This window comes from Ctenopharyngodon idella, chromosome 20, assembly GCF_019924925.1.
Source record: "Ctenopharyngodon idella isolate HZGC_01 chromosome 20, HZGC01, whole genome shotgun sequence".
NCBI lineage: Eukaryota > Metazoa > Chordata > Actinopteri > Cypriniformes > Xenocyprididae > Ctenopharyngodon > Ctenopharyngodon idella.
The window spans coordinates 26,356,471-26,378,203 of NC_067239.1; the positions used below are offsets into that span (position 1 = coordinate 26,356,471).

A 21,733-nucleotide genomic window follows, 5' to 3' on the forward strand; every position below is an offset into this window, starting at 1 on the left:
TGTGCGCGTGCATGAATGCATTGCTGTGTCATCCTGTTTGTTTGTGTAACTGAACCTTTAGTCAACATTTGCCTAATTTTCATTTTATCCTTTTCACACAACATAAGCTGCAGCTGAAAAGGTCATCTGAGTAAGAGATTAAAAAAAGTGATACATCATTTGCTAATTCAATAATCTTTAATACCTAATGTAAATGTAGTAGAGGTTGTGTGGCTGTGGCTGGATCGGTTTTATTTTACTATTATGTAATGCTATTTTAGTATTTATTTATATTGTGAAATAGCTTATATGTTCCATTTTCATATTTAATTTTAATTTAAGTTTTAGTAATTGTAAAAAAAAAAAAAAAAAAAAAAAAAGTTTGTTTTTAAATATTAATAAATTTTATTTCTATTTTTAGTAATTAAAGTATTTCAGTTAGCTGCCAAGGCAAGTTTTTCATCTGATATTTAATTTTATTTCAGCCTTTTAATGACTGAAAACAGTCTTTAATATACTTTACTAATACTTTACTGGATCCCATGTTTGCCGTATCCTTCCTGCATAGTATGCGAGATTAGGATTAGCGTGTCCCTAATTATAGTACAGTGGAAATAGTATGTCAAAGGTGCCAACATGGTGATGTTTACTGTAGATTTTTTTTGTTAGTTTTTTTTTTTTTTTTTTTTTTGCGCCACAACCCCCCCGTTGCACAGAAGAGGCATTCGTGATTGTTCTCTTTTGAGTTTCTTTTTGTTAAATAATGAAGAATGCAAAGCCAAATCTGCCACAGCAGTTTTATAATTATATAAATGTGAGCTTGAATTTTCATTCAGGATTCGATCAGGATCAGGATTTTTGCAGCCGATACAACTACTGATTTGCTGTCATCATGATCGGCCGATATCGATACTTATCCCAATCCCGATCATTCAAGCTTTATATAAGTCATATATAAGCGCTCTGTCACTTTAATCCCCTTACACCCTAAAAACATTTTTAATGATTTAACGTGATTTCAAGTGGCATACTTAAAAGTAATGGCTTACTTTTAGTAACTCTACAAAAAACAAGGTATCATCAAGTACATGGTTTTGTTTGATAGAAAACCTTTACAATTTTGAAGAAAATAGATTTTGATCATGTTTGTACATTCTTGTTACAACACTGCTGAGATTTTATTTATTTATTTTATTATTATTCATGCTTGACTATCAGAAAGTATATATGACAGGTCATAAAATCAAGTTTGGTTTAATTTTGATGACCTATCAGCACTGTTTCAGCTGTGCGCTCCTATTCTATGGCTCATGGTAAATCAAGACCTTACCAAGAACAGTCAATCTGGGCGATCAATCCAGTCCAAGCGTGCTCCAGCTTTAAAACAATGTCTGATTGGTTTCTACACATTGTCCCTACCCACTGTACCAACCCACCACACCCCAGATCCAGTTTCCATTGGTTGAACTTTCAAATGACGTTGGAAAACACTGCGACATGATAAATTTTTTATTTTTTTATTTTTTTTAAACCTCGCATCAAATTGTGATCGGTACGTGAGATCGGTCAAATTTAGTGACTCCCGATCAAGTCATACACTGTAAAAAAAAAAGAATTGTTGGTTTAGCTTAAAGTAAGTTGAGTTCATTGAAATTAAAAAAAATTGAGTTAATACAATGAAGACGATTGGTTTCAACAGAAACTCAAAATATTATGTTATCTGAACCACATTAATTATTTAAGTTTATTTGACAAAAGAAAAAAAATGTTGTGATAACAAATCATGAAAATAATTTTTACAGTGTAGAATGTGATTATCTGCCGATACCGATTTGCGGCCTGTCACCCTGGAAGCCTATCAGATCTTGTGCAAAAATGATGCAAAACAACTGAATATCATTAGATTATCAGTCACTCAAGGGTTTATCAGTCTCCAGGCAGGAGACAGTTTAGTAATGTTTAAATGCAATGCTGCATGTATTGAAAATGCATTTAAGTTCTAAAGACGCTTATCCCGTCCTTCCTGCTGTGTGAACTCTCTGCTGCTGACTAGGTAGTTATAGACAGTCTTATCAAATTTGCCTTGTCATCTACTTATGAGGGCTCCCTACTGAATACTAAATCTCTGCAGCACTGCACAATACCTCACCTTGTCTGGTTTTGCAGGAAAATGGCATCAGTAAAAATGACTGTTTCATTCTGATAATGTCCTTACTGTGAAGGTGGCTTGATAACGGCTCTCTTTAAGCCCTAGTTTTCTGGGAACGTCTCAATTAAAGATGATTGCGTATTGTGTATAGTTGATGATGAATGGCTGTAAAACAAGAAAATACTTAATATGCTTCTGTGACTGCATTTCTTGTCATTTGTTATGGCTAATGATGATAAAATACATGGATAAAGCTTGACACCCAGTTTTGCTTATTTTCAGGTTTATACATCTTAAAGAATTTTAATAGAAAATGGAAAAAAGATAGTGTCAACATAATTGAAAGTAAATGTTTTTCATATATTATTCAACAAATTTACACAACTGTTCAAAAGTTTGGGGCCAGTAAGATTTTTATTTATTTATTTTTTTTTTTTTTTAAATGTTTTTGAAAAAGTTGCTTATGCTCACCAAGGCTTCATTTATTTGTGACCTAACACATATACATTAAGAACAGTAATATTGTGAAATATTATTACAATTTTATTATTACAAATAACTGTAGCTGCTTTGGTGTTTTATGAAGGGAGTCCCTCACAGCAGGATCATCAAGTTTTGGAGTCTATGGCATCAATAAGTTTGCAAACCCCTTCCTGCGTTCACTCCATTTATCTAATATCCTATAAGGAGAAAAAAATGAATTGCTATGTGAAAATAAATGTTCCTGTTTCCAGTACGCTGCAGGCAGGGTTTTCTGTTGGTCAGTCTCACAGCAGTACGCCTTGGACCTCTCAGGCCCTGAGGTCAAGTAAACATTTTGAAAGGAAGTATTTTCTCACTTTGAGTTCCCTAAACAACAAGCAGGCGCACACTTTTCTGTTTCAGATCTGGGTTCGTTTTTGCTTGCTTACCTCACTCACACCATCATGTTTTATATTCTTTTCTCATTTACGAAGGTCCTGTGTTTTTTTTTTTCTTCATCTCGGTGACAGCTGCCAAGGCCACACGTGGTGCCAGCTGGGGAATGAATAATATGCTTTGGTTTGAAGGATAGAGGTACTATTGCATGTGGCCTGGTGCTCTTATGTGTCACATTATCTCTCTATATCTCTTCCATAAACAGTGCATACATATTTCTGGCCTATTCAGAGCCCATTTTGGTAAGTTCCACCAGGCGATGAATGGAGACGCATCACGTTGTTCATTGATTCCTGTCGTCAAGCTGCTGCAGCAGTGCGTGGATTTCAAACACGGCACCACCAATGCAGTAAACAATGAGTTGTAAATGAGAGTAAAGCCGCGTGCCTGCTGGGAACAGATTGCGTGTGTTGAAAGAAGGGATGAAGATCTTACCGAGCGATAAGCTGCTGAAGAATCTACGACTGTGAGAACGTACGATCGGGCAGAGGAGGAGACAGACTCCAGTTCGTAATCCTAATTCTCTCAGTAGCAGACATGCAATCCCTCTGATACTCTCTCTTGTGACTGTGGTGGTTGTAATTAAGTTACCAAAACCTTTTCTGGGGTTTGAAAGCAGGGGATAACGCCTTAGCTTGTATCGTTGACTTGGATTTGCCTAGATTCAGCTTGCAAACTCTTTGAATGAATCAATTATGTGCTCAGATGTTTGATATGGCTGGTTATTTCACTTGCAAGTCAGATGAGTTGCAGTGAAATGTTATGTCTAAAGTAGTGATAGTGAAAGCAGAGGATCCTTTTGTTAAGATGAAAGCGAGTTGATGATTTTGTTCAGCTTAGCTTGAACTGATTTCTCAAGGCCAGGCTTGATGCCCAGGTGGGTCTGATTAGATTTTTATGCTAAACGGGTTTACCTAATATGTTCTGCAGTTTTGATTGTACAGACGTTTGAGGAAGACAGATGCCTTGTTGTCAGATTCTGTAATGAGAGGACATCCATCTTGATGACATCCACATGGCACTTTCACAAACTCTGAAAAGAGTTTGGCTTTTTAGTAGGGCTGTCAAAAATTTAAAATGAGATAATTACTATTCTATTCATTTCATTAATTGAATTAATTAAAATTAATAGCATTTATCTGTATTTCATCCCTGATGAAGATATTATAGGAATATAAAAATTAGTTCACTAATTTACTCAACCCCGTGTCATTCAAGATGTTCATGTCTTTCTTTCTTTAGTCGAAAAGAAATTAAGGCTTTTGAGGAAAACATTCCAGGGTTTTTCTCCATACAGTGGACTTTGCTGGGATACAACAGGTTGAAGGTCCAAATTGCAGTTTCAATGCAGCTTCAAAGTGCTCTACACAATCCCAGACGAGGAATAAGGGTCTTCTAGTGGTCTTCTAGGGTCATCTAGTGAAACGTCATTTTCTTTTCCAAAAAAAAAAAAAAAAAATGTATGTACTTTTTAACCACAAATGCTCGTCCACGACTTCACGCATTACGTAATCATGTTAGAAAGGTCACGTGTGACGTAGGCGGAAGTACTGTCCCAGTGTTTACAAAGCGAATGTGATTTTGAAGTTTGAGGAGAAAAATGAGATGGACTATCCTGCTGCTGGGTCTGTACTTCTACCTAAGTCATGTATGACCTTTTCAACATGATTATGTAATTCGCATCGCAAAGTTAGTGCAAGACAAGCATTTGTGGTTAATTTGTGGTTAAAAAGTATATACATTTTTATTTCTTTTTTACGCTAGATAAGACCCTTATTCCTCAGCTGGGATGGTATAGAGCGCTTTGAAGCTGCATTGAAACTGCAGTTTGGATCTTCAAACCGTTGGTAATCGTTGAAGTCCACTATATGGAGAAAAATCCTGGAATGTTTTCCTCAAAAACCTTAATTTCTTTTCAACTGAAGAAAGAAAGATATGAACATCTTGGATGACATGGGGAGTAAATTATCAGAATTTTTATTCTGAAGTGAACTAATCCTTTAAGCATCCGATTGGATTTGATATATTCCAGTCTACTATAAGCTTGAGGAGTTCAATTATATTGTGTTAAATTGAAAAAATTAATCTGCAGAATTTCGTATTATATACACACTTTAAATAATATTTTTTATAATATTAATAAAATACTTAAGATTTAAATATAGTGCATATGTGTGTGTATACATTACATATTTAAAATATTTTGAATTGTATAGAATTTTAAAATGCTCTGCAGAATAATAATAATTATTTTACATTTATTTTGCATGTTAAGTTGGCAGCCCTAATTTTTGATACATCTTATTGTCTTAGTTTTACATACTTCTTTATTGTCTTAGTCTTATTGTCAGTGGGCTTCTCTCTCTCTGCTTTGAGTCTTATGTCAATGAACATTAACCAGACTCAATACCTGGCATTGATCCGACTGGATGCTTTTAAACAAACACTCTGTGCATCCATGCATAGTCGTGCATGGTTCCAGAGAAACAGTGAAACTGTCAATGCTAGTTCTGGGAACCAACACCGATCCATGAATGTGAACAGTTGTTTTGAAGTTTTAAATGACTTGGACTACTGTTCTATAGCTGGGGAAAAAAGCACAGTCAGCACTGGTCTCTCGTGGTGTGAGGCAGGAAAAAAGAGGGATATTAAGGGGTGTTACGATGAGAGATGAAGGGTTTGGGAACGGGCAGGCGGGTACAGTAGGAGGGGCTGAATGTGCAGTGTTTGCGGGCAGCTGTTGCAATAGAAATAGAAAGTAACTGAGTGGGAGAGCTTAAAATTAACATGCACAAGATAAAAGGCAGAATGAAGCAGCGACTGTATATGGAGGGTGGGAGATGTGTGAATTTTACCAAGCGCTGATATTGTAACGGTTTCTGTTTTAGCATTCGTGCATCTGCTAGCGTGCAGATTGCAGGGTTCTGTCTCTCTTTTTCTCACCCTTTATAGAATACAAAAGCACATTTTGCTGCCATTTCATTCTGCCAAGATCACACTGTTCATTTTTCTTTTCTCTCTCTTTTTCTGTTTGACCTAAACCTTCTCTTTTTTTCCAGATCCCATTTACCCCTCTTTAGCCTCTTATGCCAACCCCACTTCCTCTCCATTTCCCTTAAGACAGGAAGCCTGAGTCATTTCCGCACTGCAAATGGAACACAATACCCAGTTCACAAGATTGGAGGAAAAACATTAAAACAGTTGTTCAACAACCATCTGTTTGATTAGAAAGGTTCATCAATAACAAGTTTTCCTTTTGTTATATTATTTATATTTTAGTCTTTGTGTATATGTGTGTATGTATACGCACACACATGCACACGCACACATAGCCGTTGAAATGTGTAGGATTAGTTTTTTTTTTTTTTTTTTTTTTTTTTTTTTGTGCTTTCTGCGGTTTAGAAGTTGCGCAAGGTCACGATTTTATTATGATTTTAATTAGTCGCACAGCCCTATCTGTCTATCTGTGTGTGTGTGTCTGTCTGTCGTTCTGTGTCTCTTCACTCTGTTTTCAGCATATTCTCAGAAAGAGATGGTCCTCTAGGAATGAGCACATGCTCCTGAGCATGTCAACCTTATGGCAGCTGTTTGATCTGTTTGGCAGTCCATGGGGTGTATTGTCATCCAGAACTGTGTGAGAGGAAGAGCAAGGCAAAAGCTAGCTGAACTCATTTCCAGCATCCTCACCAGGTTCATATGGCACCTGTCCTCTCCGCTTATCTGACATAAACCACTCAGCATCAGTTCCCGGGCAGCCAGACCTCACGCTTCCTCTCTGCTTGTGCTTCATCCACTGAAGGTTGTCTGAGGTTCTGTGTACTGTTTGCACCATGTTCTGACCCGACCCTTTTGGGCGCCACCACCACACTAATCACATGTGGGCCATAACCTTGTTGTTCGTTGACGTCACTGGCGCCCGTTGCCGTCTGAGAGACGGAAACCGCTCAGCCAGAGCGCTGCAGACAGATGGCAGGCACATCTACACATGATAGGATTACGCTGGACATATTAGAATTTGCAGGTATTAAAATCTTCTCGAAAAAGCAATTTCAATAAAGCAGAATCTGTGTTTGGATTTAAACTGATTTAGGATGTAGACATGCTTGAGTCTCTCACAAAATCAACGCCATAACAGTTCACAGATCAGTTAATGTAAGACGTGACCAAATGACTGAGGGAGTCAGTTTACTTAGTAATCACTCTGATTCAGTGAATTTTCATTCAGACTGATTCACTGAAAATGCAGCTTTTATTTTAGATATGAGTTTTAACATCCAAAGCAGGGCCTAAAACTAACTTTTTGCCACACCTGCTAATGGCCGTTGACTTAAGAAAATGTACCGGCCAAAACAATTTTTTTTTTTTTTTTTTTTACCAGCCATGAAACAAAAACAGGCGAAGTTTACGTTCGTTACGTTACATTCACAATTACATCACGGGGTTAGCTGGAGGCAAAGCAAAGCGAAAACTGGAGGCGGCCAATACAAACCAGCTAGTTTGTCAGCCAGAATCAATTGAGTACAGGCTCCAATTTAAAATTGTATTGCGTTTTATCGCCACACAAATAAACCGACGACAGCGGTCAGGGGAATCGTTCTACCTCCGCCTAAGCTCCGCTCACAAAAAAAGTCACAATGTTTAACTGAAAAATGGGGTCTATACTAGGGAAAAAGGTTTGCGAATGCAAACGTGAGTTTGACCGAAAGTGTAACTCCGATTGTGCTTTAAAAATGTAACTAATATTTCAGCAATATTTTGGATTCAATTTGCACTTTCTGATCAACCAAAATGTTATTTTACAGTATGAAAATCACTGATGATTATTGCTGAATTAATTATGAATAGAATTTAAAGGATATTTTCAGCACAATATAAAAGCTTGGCGCTGCACAGCTTGCATTGAACTGTATTTTCATCTATCTTGTCAAAGTGAAACTAGACATCACTACATGACTTCGAGGCCAAAGTGCTGCTATAACCAATCAGGAGAAAAAAGAAAAAATACATTTCAATCATCATTTACATGATCGATCGTCGCTGTCACGGTCAAGTACTCGAGTACTCGGTCGCTGTTGCACATCCCTAGTCTATACTGATTGCAACCAGAACGCAGTGTCGTGTCGCACTCAGTTTTAGGGTGACTTGAATTCAAACTCAAAGCTCATAATACAATGAACTAAAATACCAATATTTCTTTTTGCCGTGGGCTGTAGATTCAGCAGCACAGTGATTCTACTGAATGGTGGTGAAGGAAACACTGGTGAGAATAAATACAGTTCATCTTCCCAACCAGTTAGGAGGCATGCAGGACAGCTTTGTCTATCTGCTTCTCTCTAGCCTGGAGTCCTCAGCTAAAGACTTTTGTTTTCACTTCTTTTATCTTTTCTTTTTCAATCAGTGTTTTGGTGTTGAGTGGCTATCTTTGAAAGCAAAGAGTTACATGATTAGGACACACTTAAAGTTAGGCCAGCAGTCGATAAACTGATCTAATTTCAATGGAGCCAGTTGGCTGGTATTCGAAGACTGTGCCGAGGCTGCAAATGACTTTATCCAGGCAGAGGAGTGTGTGTCAAGAGCTTTTTTTCTCTCTTTGGTGCTGTCTGACGCTCTCCTGGGAGAACAGCAGGTCTGTTTCTCTTGACCTGCTAACTGGCACCCCTGGGGAGTGTGAAGACTGGTCTAAAAACAGTTTTTCTTGTGAGTTTTAGAATGGATGAGCTGGAAGTGGATTATTTGACGCACAAATTACTGAGAATATTTTGTCCTTCTTCAATCATTGTTTCTCTGGGATCATCAGCGTCATCCTGTCACAGTGAATAATGAGTTCTGCGTATTTCTGCTTATCTTTGTTTCCTCAACACAGCATACATCATTAGTAAATACTGCTGCTGTTTTTTTCCTCTTCCACCTAAAGAATTAATTGTTTTTAGTAAACAAAAATAGAATAAATGTTTATTTGGCCAAATTGAGTGAAAGAAATCTCTGAAATGGTAACTCATAATGTTTTGCTGCTCTATTTCTTGTATTTTTGAAATCGCGAGCTTACAGTGATTCACACAATTTTTGTTTGCTCTTTTCTTTAAAGTGTCTTGTGCAGTTTTGAGAAATATAAAAAAGGTAAATTGCTTTAATGGAGTTTCAGAGGTTCTTACAAATGTTTTGTAAGCTTAAACACATTGCAAAAATACACATAATTAAATGTGTGGAACAGTTAGCATTTTTAGTTTGCATTGACAATATATGTGAATGTGCTTTGCATTTTTTAATTACTATTATGCAACATTTGGTAACACTTTAGTATAGGAAACACATATTCACTTTTAAATACAACTTTTCCCTCAGTAAACTCCTAATTTACTACTTATTAATAATTAGTAAGTTTAAGTTTAGGTATTGGGTAGGATTAAGAATGTAGAATAAGGTCATGCAGAATAAGGCATTAATATGTGCTTAATAAGTACTAATAAACAGCAAATATTCTAGGAATATGCATGCTAATAAGCAACTAGTTAAAAGATCCTAAAATAAAGTGTTACCCAACATTTATTTACAAGTGGTTTGATCAGTTAACACACTCACAGGTTGGACTGCATCTCGAACAAATCCCAGTCCTCATCTTCATAAATATAAAAACTCTCCCATATTAAATGCCAAAGTAGTCAATGATTGATTGAAAACCTGTTGCTTTGTCAGCATTGAAGGGGAAAGCATGCGAACAAACTCTCGTGATCCACGCTTCAGCATAGTAGTCTCATGAATAATCATAAGACACTGCTGTAGTGTATGGAAAAATCCTGTCACGTTCATTTGAGGTTGATTTCAAACCCAAAAGATGAACAAAATCACTCAGTTAGCCATTTTATACTCCAATAATGTGTTTCATGAGTCACTTGTTTTTGTTTTCTTGGCTCTGATGTCTCATACAGAAGGTTTATAAGGAAAATGGCCACACTTCACATCATTGCTTCTCATCGGTTATTTTACAGCTAGACTTAACATATGGTGTGTTAATTGGTGCCAAAGTGAAGCAAATGGGAAATGCCACTTTTACTTGTGTTGTGTCTCGTAGGGTGACTTTGTGTTGTACCGAGCATGTGTATATATTCTGAATTTTGTTCATGTGGTATAAGATTTTAGTGATTTGTTGTAAAACTGATTTGTGTATGTTTTCATGTGTGTTTGAATGAGCAGATTCAACTACTACTTCTTGATATGTTATTTTATAATAACAGCTATTTCACTTTAGAAGGTTGTGAGAATGGAAATTGTTGGGAATTTCTATAATCCATTGTAATTTTAATTGATATTAATGATTAATTAGTTGTTAATTCTACAAATTGTGTATGACAAAAAATACCATGTTTACGCAGCCATTTTTTTTTATCCACAGTTAATCATATCCAAGACATGCAAGCATTTAGATTTTCCTCTGTTAATTAAGTGCTTCTTCACTGTTCATTTGTGCCAAAGTGGATCCGTTTAGCATTTCAAATGTCGACTTAATCAAATGAATTAATGATATTGATCCTTGATTAGCCCAATGCCTTGTATGTTAGTTGACACATTCATTTTACTTTCTTGAACAGTGATTCAGTTGTGCTTGTAACAATTTTCTCTGTGATTTTTCTGATGTTTTGCCTTTGCAATAAGGACATTTAACCAAAAGTCACATAGGTAACCTCTTCATCTTCATCTCTTTCCTCAGATGATGCAGTTTTCTTGGGAAAATTACAAGCGCTACGCCTGGGGCTCCAATGAGCTGCGTCCTGTCTCTAAGCAAGGCCACTCCAGCAATTTGTTTGGTGAGTATCTTTCTAGAGTGTCTCTCTGAAACTTTGATTTGTGCACCTACAGCTTCACATCTCAACAGTAAATTGGTAAGTAGTCAGAACTGTCAATCAAAGCTGCACAGGTGGTTAGGTGACCTCTATCAAAAAGGCTTTTGATTTCTCTTTGGTCTGTCTCACTTCACAAGCTCTGTCTAGGTCTATTTCTGCTTTCAAGAAGACAAACAAAACCATTTCTGACCGCATCGGGCGGGAAAAGCATGTTCACACCACACAAATATAGTTTCACGAAACCTTGATCCTCTTTGGTACCGTTTACGCATTAATGCGTTTTCCTTCCCTCTAAAGAAATGTTGTTGTGCTGCTTTTGCCCGTCACCCTCTCGACCTATTTCTATTTTGAAGCTGAAAAGCACAGGTTGTGAGTGGGCATACTAATCCGTGAATAATTCATGAAGGACTGTCCATTTTCCTGTGAGGTTTGTAATGTACATCAGTAACTCAGAGGATGCAGCAACAACACATTATATCACACTGTTATGCTACCTGCATATTGTAATATGCATTGTTTAGCTCCTCTCAAAAAATGTTACAGTGCCTTCCGAAAGTTTGAAATTTGGAAACGCACTCTGAAAGTTTGGAAAATATCAGAATTAATTCATTTAGAAATAAGTATTTATGTAACTTGCAATTATCATTCAAGACCAAAGATTTTCACAAATGATAAAGGCAATATACACGTCTCAGTGAGACTTGCCCCTTTACAGCTGTGATGCAGGACTTCTGGATTAAACTTGGCCCAGGTTTATTTATTTTTGGGTCGGCACACTTTTATAGCTTCACTGATTGAATAACAATTACGTTTAGTACACAAGCAATCCAATTAGAAAGCAGTTTATAAATCCAAATAGCACTAGTATTTGATTTATTCTAACTTCATTCATTTTTTTTATTTAATTAAAATGTTTTGTCAATAGTTTTTGTTGTTCCTTGTCAATGCAAAGCCATTGCAAATTATAAGGATTTATGCTAAAAATTGTCTAAAACCTCCCATTGAAACTTTTGCAGGCCACTGCACAATAACACAGGAGGTCATGCAAGGTGATTCTTATCTTCTCCAATTTTTCAGGTGGAAAGCTTATTGTATTCTGCTTTACGGATGAAAATTAATGATGCACTAAAATTTTATCCCCTGAAAAATTATTGCCCTAATTGTGGCAGCTGTGGTTGCCAGAACTTTACTGTAAAAAATATTTAAACGTAAAAAACGTTTTAGGTTTTATGGGACAGCACTTAGTTTACTGTATTTTACAGTTCAAAACCATATAATTTAAAGGTTTATATTGTAATAAGTACGGCTCATAACTGTTTATTTTACACACTGTAAAAAAAAAAAATTCCGTTAAATTTACGGTAAAATTTATATTAACTGATATAATGTTAATTTACCAACCTATTGAAGTACTAATATCTGTTTTGTACCTTTGTAATACACCTCATCACAGTGGTGATGAGTCACATGATGAATCAAATTTTCATCACAAGCAGCTTTTCCACAAGCTGAGAATGACAATACTAATATATAGAAGGTGCAAGCAGTGTCAATCACATAAACACTAAACACCATCATGGTAACACATGAAATTTTAAAAATGCAATAAGCATTAATTTAACAACTTTGTATGTAACATAAAACCCTAATGAATATGACTGATTAGAAAAAAGAAGAAACAGCGTTATTTCAACGAAAATACATCAAATGTGAAGTGTCACGCAGGGAATTGTGGGAATGTCAACTTACGGTTTTTCATTGTAAATTCACTTCCAAAAACTGTAAATATAACGGTATTTTGCCGTAAAATTACAGTAAATGTACCGTTAGATCTAGTACAGTTATTCAGCGTATATAGTATGGAAACTTTCTGTAAACCAATTAACTGTTTTTCACCATAGCATTTTTACAGTCTTTCACTGTTAAAATCATGGTCATTTTTTTTACAGTGTTTTCCACAATATTCTTTTTTTTTTTTTTTTTTTTTTTTTTTTTTTAATACTATATTAGATGTTAGATGTTCATGTAGTGATCACAAAAATATATAATTTATTTTATTCCAAACAGAGTCTAATTTAAAATACTCACTTTCAGATGCAGACAGAATTTTGGTGCATCAATATTAAATAAAAATGTGGGGTTTGACTGCAAACTACAATTTCCAGCCGCATATCCTCTCAATTAATTGAGTTCTCTGAATCTTGTAAGTCATGCACATCACTGTTTTTCAGGATCGAGACTGAGAGTGTTATGAAAGATTCATCAGACGTGCTTCTGTTGTGTTGTAAACTCCACATAGTCAATTGGTACTCAGCTGGAGGGCAGGCCGGGGATTTACAACGCACATTTGATTAACCTCCATAATTTTGCTTTGGACGAGCCAGTAGAATATACAGTCTTAATTTATTTGGCTCACACACTATCAGAATAACAATCTGGCAAGAAGTACATCTTCACGTCCCCCTGTGCACTACAGCCTCAGACGCGTGTGTGTGCGTTTTAAAAAGACTCCCATGTCAGTCAAAGCCAGACAGCTCTCGCACATGCTATTGCCTTCCAACCTTTTTTTGTTGTGCTGTGCGTTTCCAGGCAGTTTTGAGTGCTTGTCAATTTCTCAAATAGTAAGGTTGGCCCCATGGGCCGTATGGCCTGTGAACACAGGAGACCATTGAACACGTGCTCAACCATTGCTGCGTTTTGTCTGGCAGGGTTTTTCGTTACAAATTTAGAGGTTGGGTTAATGGTACGTTGGCTCTGAATAAAAGATGATCTGGAATATGCCGGTCAGGGTTTTTGTACCTGCCCAGGCAGCTGGAATGACTGTTTTGTGCTTTTCTAGATCCCGTTTCTCACTGAGATGTGAGCTGCTGATACCGGCCGGTCGGATCACACACACTGACACAGAGTAAGACCTCACTGGAAATTGTGATCACTGGGGCGGTCACAAGAACAGCCAACTTACAACCCACAGGGCTTTAGCTCGCAGAGAAAAATCAGGCTGCAGTCAAGCCATATGGAAGTGCTTAGTCAAAACATTATGCCTGCTTGTGTGTTCCGGACATGTGAGATTATTGCCACGTGTTTTTATAAACGTATTCTGTGCCATGCCGCATACAGGAGGACGAGGTGTGCAAAGGTCTTTCTCTCGTGTATTTGACCTCAGTTGCATTGAAGTTCATTAAATCTTGTGCAGTATACGGCAAATTTCTGATGAATTGCGTTTAACCAAGCATGAAAAAAAAATCATTAAGGCCTTAGAATCTGTGGATTAGAGTGAGTTTGAATATTTCACACACTCTGGGCTTGTTTAAGACCATTGAATCCACATTATAGTCTTGGATAGAAGCAAGAAGAATGCGGTAAAAGAGAATAGGGGTGTTACTGATGAATTGACATTCATCAGTTTATAATTTTATGGATTACACTGATCAAGTGTTGATTCGCAATTAATCGAAGTACTGGTGCTTTTGACATCCCAGGTATAAAATACATATTTTGAGCAAGATATGTGGGATTGAGGAAAGTTTTGTGAAGAATGGAAAGATCACTAAAAGCTCCATTCTCTCCATAATTAGTATAACTAAGATGTCATTTATGTAAACTAATCAGTAATTGAAATTGATTTATTGCATGTTTTTTTTTCACCATCACATTGTCCAAAAAGTTTGAAAATAATGATGAATTGAAGTTTATTGCATTGTTTATCATCATCGCATTGTCCAAAAAGCATATCTAATTTTTCTTCCAAATTGTGCAGCACTTATTATTCCTAATTGTTATTTTAATGGTATGATATTTAGGTATATTTGTTTAAATTGTGTTTAAAAATTGGCTACATGGGCTTAATTGGTAGAATAATTTAAATGGAAATTATTGAATTGGCGTCCCTGATTTAAAACATTATTTTCTTTCTAATAAAGAAACTATTTTTTATTTTTATTTATTTTTTTTTATAAATATTTCACTGCATGATACTATCCTACTTTGATGTGCAGGAAAAAGATCAATGTTTAACATGTATAATAGTTATTCTCTGATGTGATTGGCTGAGCTCAAACAGTAGAGCTTTGCGCTAGAAACGCCAAGGTCATGGGTTAAACCTTAAATGCAATGTAAGTCTCTTTGGATAAAAGTGTCTGCCAAAAGCATAAATGTAAACGTAGTAAAGAAAGTAATCTCTGTGTAAAATGTGTAAAATGTACAATGGTTGTTCTCTGATTTGATTAGATGAACTCCATTTGATATTTAATAGAATCTACTGCTCGTATCACTCTGCTTGTCAGTGTTTGCTGCTTTCCAGACCAGAGTGTGTGAACAGTGCGGAGTGAAGCGTAATCTTAACTCCACTTCCTGAATTTCGTACAACAGCACTCATTTTGCTCATGCAATACTGCTTATGTGTTCCGAGAGAATGTTTGAAAGTTAACCTGAATAGAGATTTTAGTGTCTTCATATTCTCTCATAGCTGATTCCATCACACTGGCCATTCTGTTCCATGTGCCAATCATTTCAGCACAGAGCAGGAGCAGATACTCCAGACTGGATCTCTCTGTAAGAGACCAGCAGGGAATGAGACAATGCCTTGGCTAATGAAGTCACTCAGGTACAGTATGAACTGTCTGCAGTTCCCGAATGTACGTGCTTGTCACTCACGACCACTTCCTCTAATAAAACGCACAGGGAAAAGGCAAAAGGCCTTCTTTCCTCCCCCATTCTTTTTCTCCACAATGTCCACCAGTCTGATTGTGATTTCCCAACAGTGAATGAAACTGTTCTGTGATGGTTCCTGACATGAACTGTGCAATTAAAAAAAAAAAAAAAAAATCACAATTTTTGAAAGTGCAGAAGAGCATAGATAAGTGGTAGGAAAGAGGAAGAACACGTCAGTTCAGCTCTAAGCCCTTGTGTGCTCATTTAGCGCAGTGGCTGCTGAACCATGATGTTCTGTCAGTATATAGCCACACTCGTATTAATGACCAAACAAAAGTTGTATGCTTAGCTGTGTGTTTGGGACGTAGGTCAGAAGAGGTGCTGGGTTTTTGTTCTATAGAGAGAACCTCCGAATTTAAATGAATAGTCTTTGTTAGGAAGCAGAGCTTTTTCTTGACTTTTCTTTTTCTTCACTCACTTCAGATTTCTTGACAAGCATGCTTTTTGGTACACTAGCTTTGGATTAGCAGCAGAGTTTATAAAAGTTAGAATTATAAGTTTTTTTTATTATTATTATTATTATTATTATTAATTTATATTTTAAAATATAACATGAAATATAACAATTGACAACTTTATTAGCTGTAAAATTGCTGTGTTATGGTCATAATTTAAAATGTAATTCATGTATATGAATTATTTTCACATGTGAATGGCCCCTAACACCTCTGGCCAGTTTTTTTCCAGTCAAGTACAAGTTTAGTTTAAATCATGTAAAATTACTGTATTTTTCATGCTTGCTCTGTTAATGTGCATGCATTTTAGAGTAAATAAACAGACGCTATGAAAATGTAATGCTGCGTTCACACCGAACGCGAATCGCGCGTCAAATTCGCGTCAGACGTGTCTAGTTGGACGCTTGAACATTTTGAAGTCAGACGCTTCAGACACACGTCAAATTCGCTCTATTCGCGCGTCTAAACAAAGTGTGTTCAGATGCGAATTTGCGTCATGGGAGGGGCTTCTGCTTCTGCCTCAGACTCTTCCATCTCTTTCTGCACAGATCCTCTGAATAAACACGTCATCTCGTCAGTTGGAAACTAGTAGCGGCAATTTAGCTCGGTTATGCCGGCCAGCTTTTGCTAGCTAGCAGGCGGGCTAGTATCGATGGCTAAAATCATGCAAAGCGTTTTACAACTTACCAGATTGTCCGATTTCCTCGCTTATCCTCTTCCAGGCAAGGTCCTTTTTATTCCTGTCTTGATAAAAATATGATGACACATCACAGAGCTCAGGGTGGCCACACACAGCGACTATTAATTTGTCCTCCATCTTTGTTCTGGTCTCCACCGCTGATCACGTCATAAACACGTGACTACCAAAGCAGAGTCCCTGATTGGTTAACGCGCCGCAAATATTCGCCAAAGTTCAAATTTTTCAACTCTGCTTCTAGGGCGTCAGACGCTCGATTTGCGCGTCAGACGCGTGAACACTCAATTCGCGCCGCGCCATTCGCGCGTCAACGGCCGATTCGTTCCGCGCTAGACGCTTGATTCGCGCCACAGGACATCTAGACGCACGTTTACATTGACTTAACATGTAAATCAGACGCCCCCGACGCGTTCGGTGTGAACGCAGCATAAGACAGGACTGAACCTGTCGTATTGTGAGCAGCAATTTCTCCCATTCACTTTTAACTGTCTCCTGCTCATATAATGTCTGAGATTTTAATGTGACCTTCATAAAACAACAAGAAAAAAGTTGCAATCTGTTTGTTTTCATAAAAATCTACCTTTGAGACCTGAAATTTGCCACTGTTGAAGAAACTCCCATCTGTTTTTAAGAGGATTATTAAGTTAATGTTTGCAGTGTTTGTCTGTGTGTTTTTCTTCTGCCAGTTGGCTGCCGGCTGGCAAACACAAATTGGAGCATCTTTGGTACTAAATGGTTTGATGCAGACAGCTGTGTTGCACCGGTGTTTGCATGTTCAGCCTGGAATATCCTCCAGTCTGAATTTTCTCACAACCACTTTTGTAAATTCATGGCATGGTTTTGATGGACATTGGCTTGTTATGTGCGTTTTTGTTTGTTGCCTGAAGCCCATCGTCCAGAGTCACAGCAGGCTCTGAGATCCTGCTGCTTGGAGATGTGCTTACAAACAGCTTCTTGCTGAGCAAGACGAGTCTTCATGTTTCAGCTGTAATCACCAGCCTAATCTTATTTTTGAAGTGATGTATTTTGCTTTAGAAGCACTGACTAGAGATTGTGTCAGTCCTCAGAGTTCACTGATAAAGTCTGTTTATATATTTTCCTCATTACAGCAGTGTCACTAGAGGAGGTAATGTTTTACTGTTTGTATTCAGTAGTAGCAGTACCCTGCTGCTGGATCTACAACCCTGCAGCAAAACTATTTATTATTATTATTATTATTATTATTATTATTATTATTATTATTATATTTTAGCTGAGTTGTGAGCTTGTAGTCTGAATTGAATATATTGAGAACCACAGGACATAGTAAAATATAGGACAACAAATAGACAAAACAACTTTTTATTATGATGTTCTAACTGGTTGCATGCACAAACAAATGAACAACATAGTCAGATTTGAAAACCAATTCATGGTTCTTTTTTAATTAATATTTTGAAGTGATTCATGAATTACTCTAGTCGAATTTACAAGTTCTTGGCATAGAAATGGAAGTCAGATAATCATTCGGATCAATTACTGAGTTAACTGATTCAATGTGCTAAATGTTTTATATAATACATTTCAATTGTTTTTGCCACTGAATAAAAAATAAAAAGAGTAATTGCGACTTATCTCACAATTCTGACTTTTTTTTTCTCGCAATTGTTTATATCTCGCAATTTGGACTTTTTTTCAAAATTGAAAAAATTGAGATTGAATTGAAAATTTGAATTGAGAATTGCGGGATATAAAGTCGCAATTGCGAGTTATATAGTCAGAATTGTTAGTTTATATCTCACAATTCTGAGAAGAGAAGTCAGAACTGCAAGATAAAAAAAGTCCGAATTTTGAGAGTTTATATATCACAGTTCTGACTTTATAACACACAATTGTGACTTTCTATCACGCAATTATGAGAAAAAAAGTCAGAACTGAGAGATGTAAACTCGAAATTGCCAGAAAAAAGTCAGAATTGTGAGATAAAAAGTCACATTTACCTTTTTAAATTGGTTTATTCCATGGCGAAAAAAAGCTTCCATATTTTCCTGATACCAATAGCAATTTTACATTTCTCAATGCTAGTTTTCATATGTATTTAACAGATTTCTTTTAAGAAGTTTAATATTAATATAAATATGTACAAATTAAGTAATCAAATGTAAATTGAAACTGCTTAAATTATTAACATAGCCTTGACTACATGATTATTAGATATACTGTTTAAATACTAATTCAGTGCTGTTGGAGTTTGACTGAGAAGTTATTAAGTTAGCTTTATAAACTTTTAGATTTTGTTTCCCATGTTTGATTATTTTCATGGGGTCTAATGTTCATTTCTTTTGAAAATGTCCTGCCAGATAATGTTCTCTGAATTACTGTCCAGTATCTGTCAGCCCAGAATAAACATGCAGGATTGTACCACCTTGCAGATGCTGCCAATGTCAATTCCCTGCCAAATAGCTCTGGGGGTCAACCTTCATTTCGATAATACCGCTTCCAGGAGGTTCTCTTTTGGTAATGGCTTTCTTTCAGATACCAAATGAGCGACCATCTGTTATACAGGCCTTGCTGAGATGAGCTCCAACACGTGATGTTACCATCAAACATTAAAGAGATGGTTCTCCCGAAAATGAAAATTATCCCATGATTTACTCTCCCTCAAGCCGTCCTAGGTGTACATGACCTAGGTGTTCTTCAGACGAACACAATCAGAGTTGTTTTTAAAATATATCCTTGCTCTTCCAAGCTTTATAATGGTAGTGAATGGCGCTCGCGATTTTGAAGCCCAAAAAAGTGCATCCATCCATTATAAAAGTAATCCATACGGCTCCAGGGGGTTAATAAAGGCCTTCTGAAGCAAAGCGGTGTGGTTTTTGAAAGAAAAATATCCATATTTAACTTTATAAATTATAATAACTAGCAAACGTCCGTATGTATCAAATTAACATAGGATGTAGGAGTAGCGTAAGCTCTTGCGGTTCAAACAAATAAGGCTGTGCAACAAACTCAAGCTCCTGTTCTCTTATATCGAAATCCTCCGACTTCTCTCTTTATAAATTCTCATTTTAGACTTTTAATTCATGGCCGGTGTTTTGTTTTGCTCTATCCCTTGCGCTTCCGCATTTGTCGCATCAGAGATTGCATTCCCGCCACAACTAGATGCGTACAGCCGTTTGCCAGAAGCTAGTTATTATAGTTTATAAAGGTTTTTTTTTTTTTTTTTTTTTTTTTTAAATATGGATATTCTTCTTACAAAAACCCATCTCTTCGCTTCAGAAGGCCTTTAATGCTTGTTTCTTGTTTGTTTTTCCCCTGCTTTAGAATGGCCAGTTGTTGGTCTCATTGATTAAACCATAGTATGCACTGGGATGGAAGATGGTTCAATAGATGATTGTGCTTTCGACGTTGGATTGTTATCGTCTTCGATCCACAGCCTTCTCAAGGGGTAGAACGTTGATAAGATCAAGTCTTTGTATTGAATGGCAAGCAGGCAGGTCTCCCATCACCTCTAACCTGAGGTCACAACATGCTCTCATCATGTTCAGCAAGGATTCATGACGGTGGATGGCTTTATCGGGTCATTAAGTGCCTGGTTTGTAACTTACCAGTGTAATTGGAATTGATAAGGTCTGTGTATAGTGCCTAAGAATCTATCCTAAATCTGTGCAGTGGACTTCCCTGTGGATAAGATTGTATAGTCCTGATTTGGGTCAGCATTCAGAGGGTAAAACCAGTCATGTAGGGGAAAAGCTTTTGGGACGTGAATGTCTAACCGAGGGCTGTATCGGAAAGCTTCATAGTGAAGTGATTTATGACCTTCTCACACTTCCTCACTGGGGTTTGAGTCCTCAAGGGCTTGTTCACAGTGCACAAATGTGCTGTCCTTTTACCTTCAGTGCAGTTTCTGCCCTGAAGGGTATTTTGATTTGCATCGTTCCCTGCAAAGAACACAATATTTGCTTACTGTTTGCATCTTATGTGTACTGAGGATTCTGTTTAAGGTATATGAAAATTTTTGGCTTCAGCAGAATGTGAGCTGACTGTGGTTACACTAATGTAGTTGTAAGGTAGAATAATGACTTTAGACCAAGGTAGTCTGAGTTGAAAAGGCCACATCATATCGTAAAAACTGGAACTTTTATGACGGTGTGATTCAGCAGCACAGAGACTATTCTGCCTAAAGAAGAGTGTTGCTGTAGGGAACAAAAGGGGGGCAGTTTGCACATTTTTATGGTGTTTTATCTGGTCATCACATCCTGTTTCCTCTTTCTGTTTCGTTTGACACCTCGTCGTGGTCTTCTTCTTGGAGGTGGAAATTAGGGGGGTATGGCATGCTTGCATCTCCCACATGTTTTAAACCCAACTGAGAGTCATTTCTCATGTTTTTCTCCTGACAGATTTTTAGAAGTGAGATACACTTTTTTTCTTTTGAGATACATTTTTTTTTTTTTTTTTTTTTATAAAGAAAAGCCAGAATTGTGCAAGCTTTATCAGACATTCTTTTTTTTTTTTTTTCCTGTTCAAAAACTTCTCGCTGTCTAACTCCTGCAATAACTTAATAGCATTCTCTCTTGGGAGATTATTCATCATTTCATTGGCTCTGGCAACACCAAATGTGGAAAAGATGTGTGAATGCTCTGCAGGAGGTGTTTGAGATGTTGCGTACAAATATTGCACACAATAATTCTGTCATGTAGTGTCTTCAACATCACTAGACAGAGCCAGAACTGTTAAATGAGAAACACAGCTGGTTGGCAGCTTTGAATTTCTTGAAGAGGGTTACATGCAGTGCCAGACTAATAATTAAAGTACAAAAAACAGTGTCGCCCAGCCTGCTGTGTTCGTAATCAGTACAAATGCAAAAACTACAAATGAATGTCTTTTGTTGTTGTTGAGGAGTGTGCCAGTTACCATATGCTATTGTTTTCCTTCCCTTTCCCCCTTAAATTTGTGTTTCATAACATCAGCACCTTAATTAGCTGCATTATTTTTTCTTTTTATAATG

The 21,733-nt window shown here is 36.8% G+C and overlaps 1 protein-coding gene across 2 annotated transcripts in view; it reads left to right on the forward strand.

Annotated features, from left to right (window-relative positions):
* Positions 1-21,733, forward strand: part of man1a1 (mannosidase, alpha, class 1A, member 1) — a 137,079-nt gene that overhangs the window by 35,739 nt on the left and 79,607 nt on the right. For both annotated transcript variants that reach the window (XM_051874098.1, XM_051874097.1), the window contains exon 2: positions 10,752-10,848. In XM_051874098.1, the coding sequence (XP_051730058.1) occupies positions 10,752-10,848 (97 nt within the window). The remainder of the gene's footprint in view (positions 1-10,751; positions 10,849-21,733) is intronic.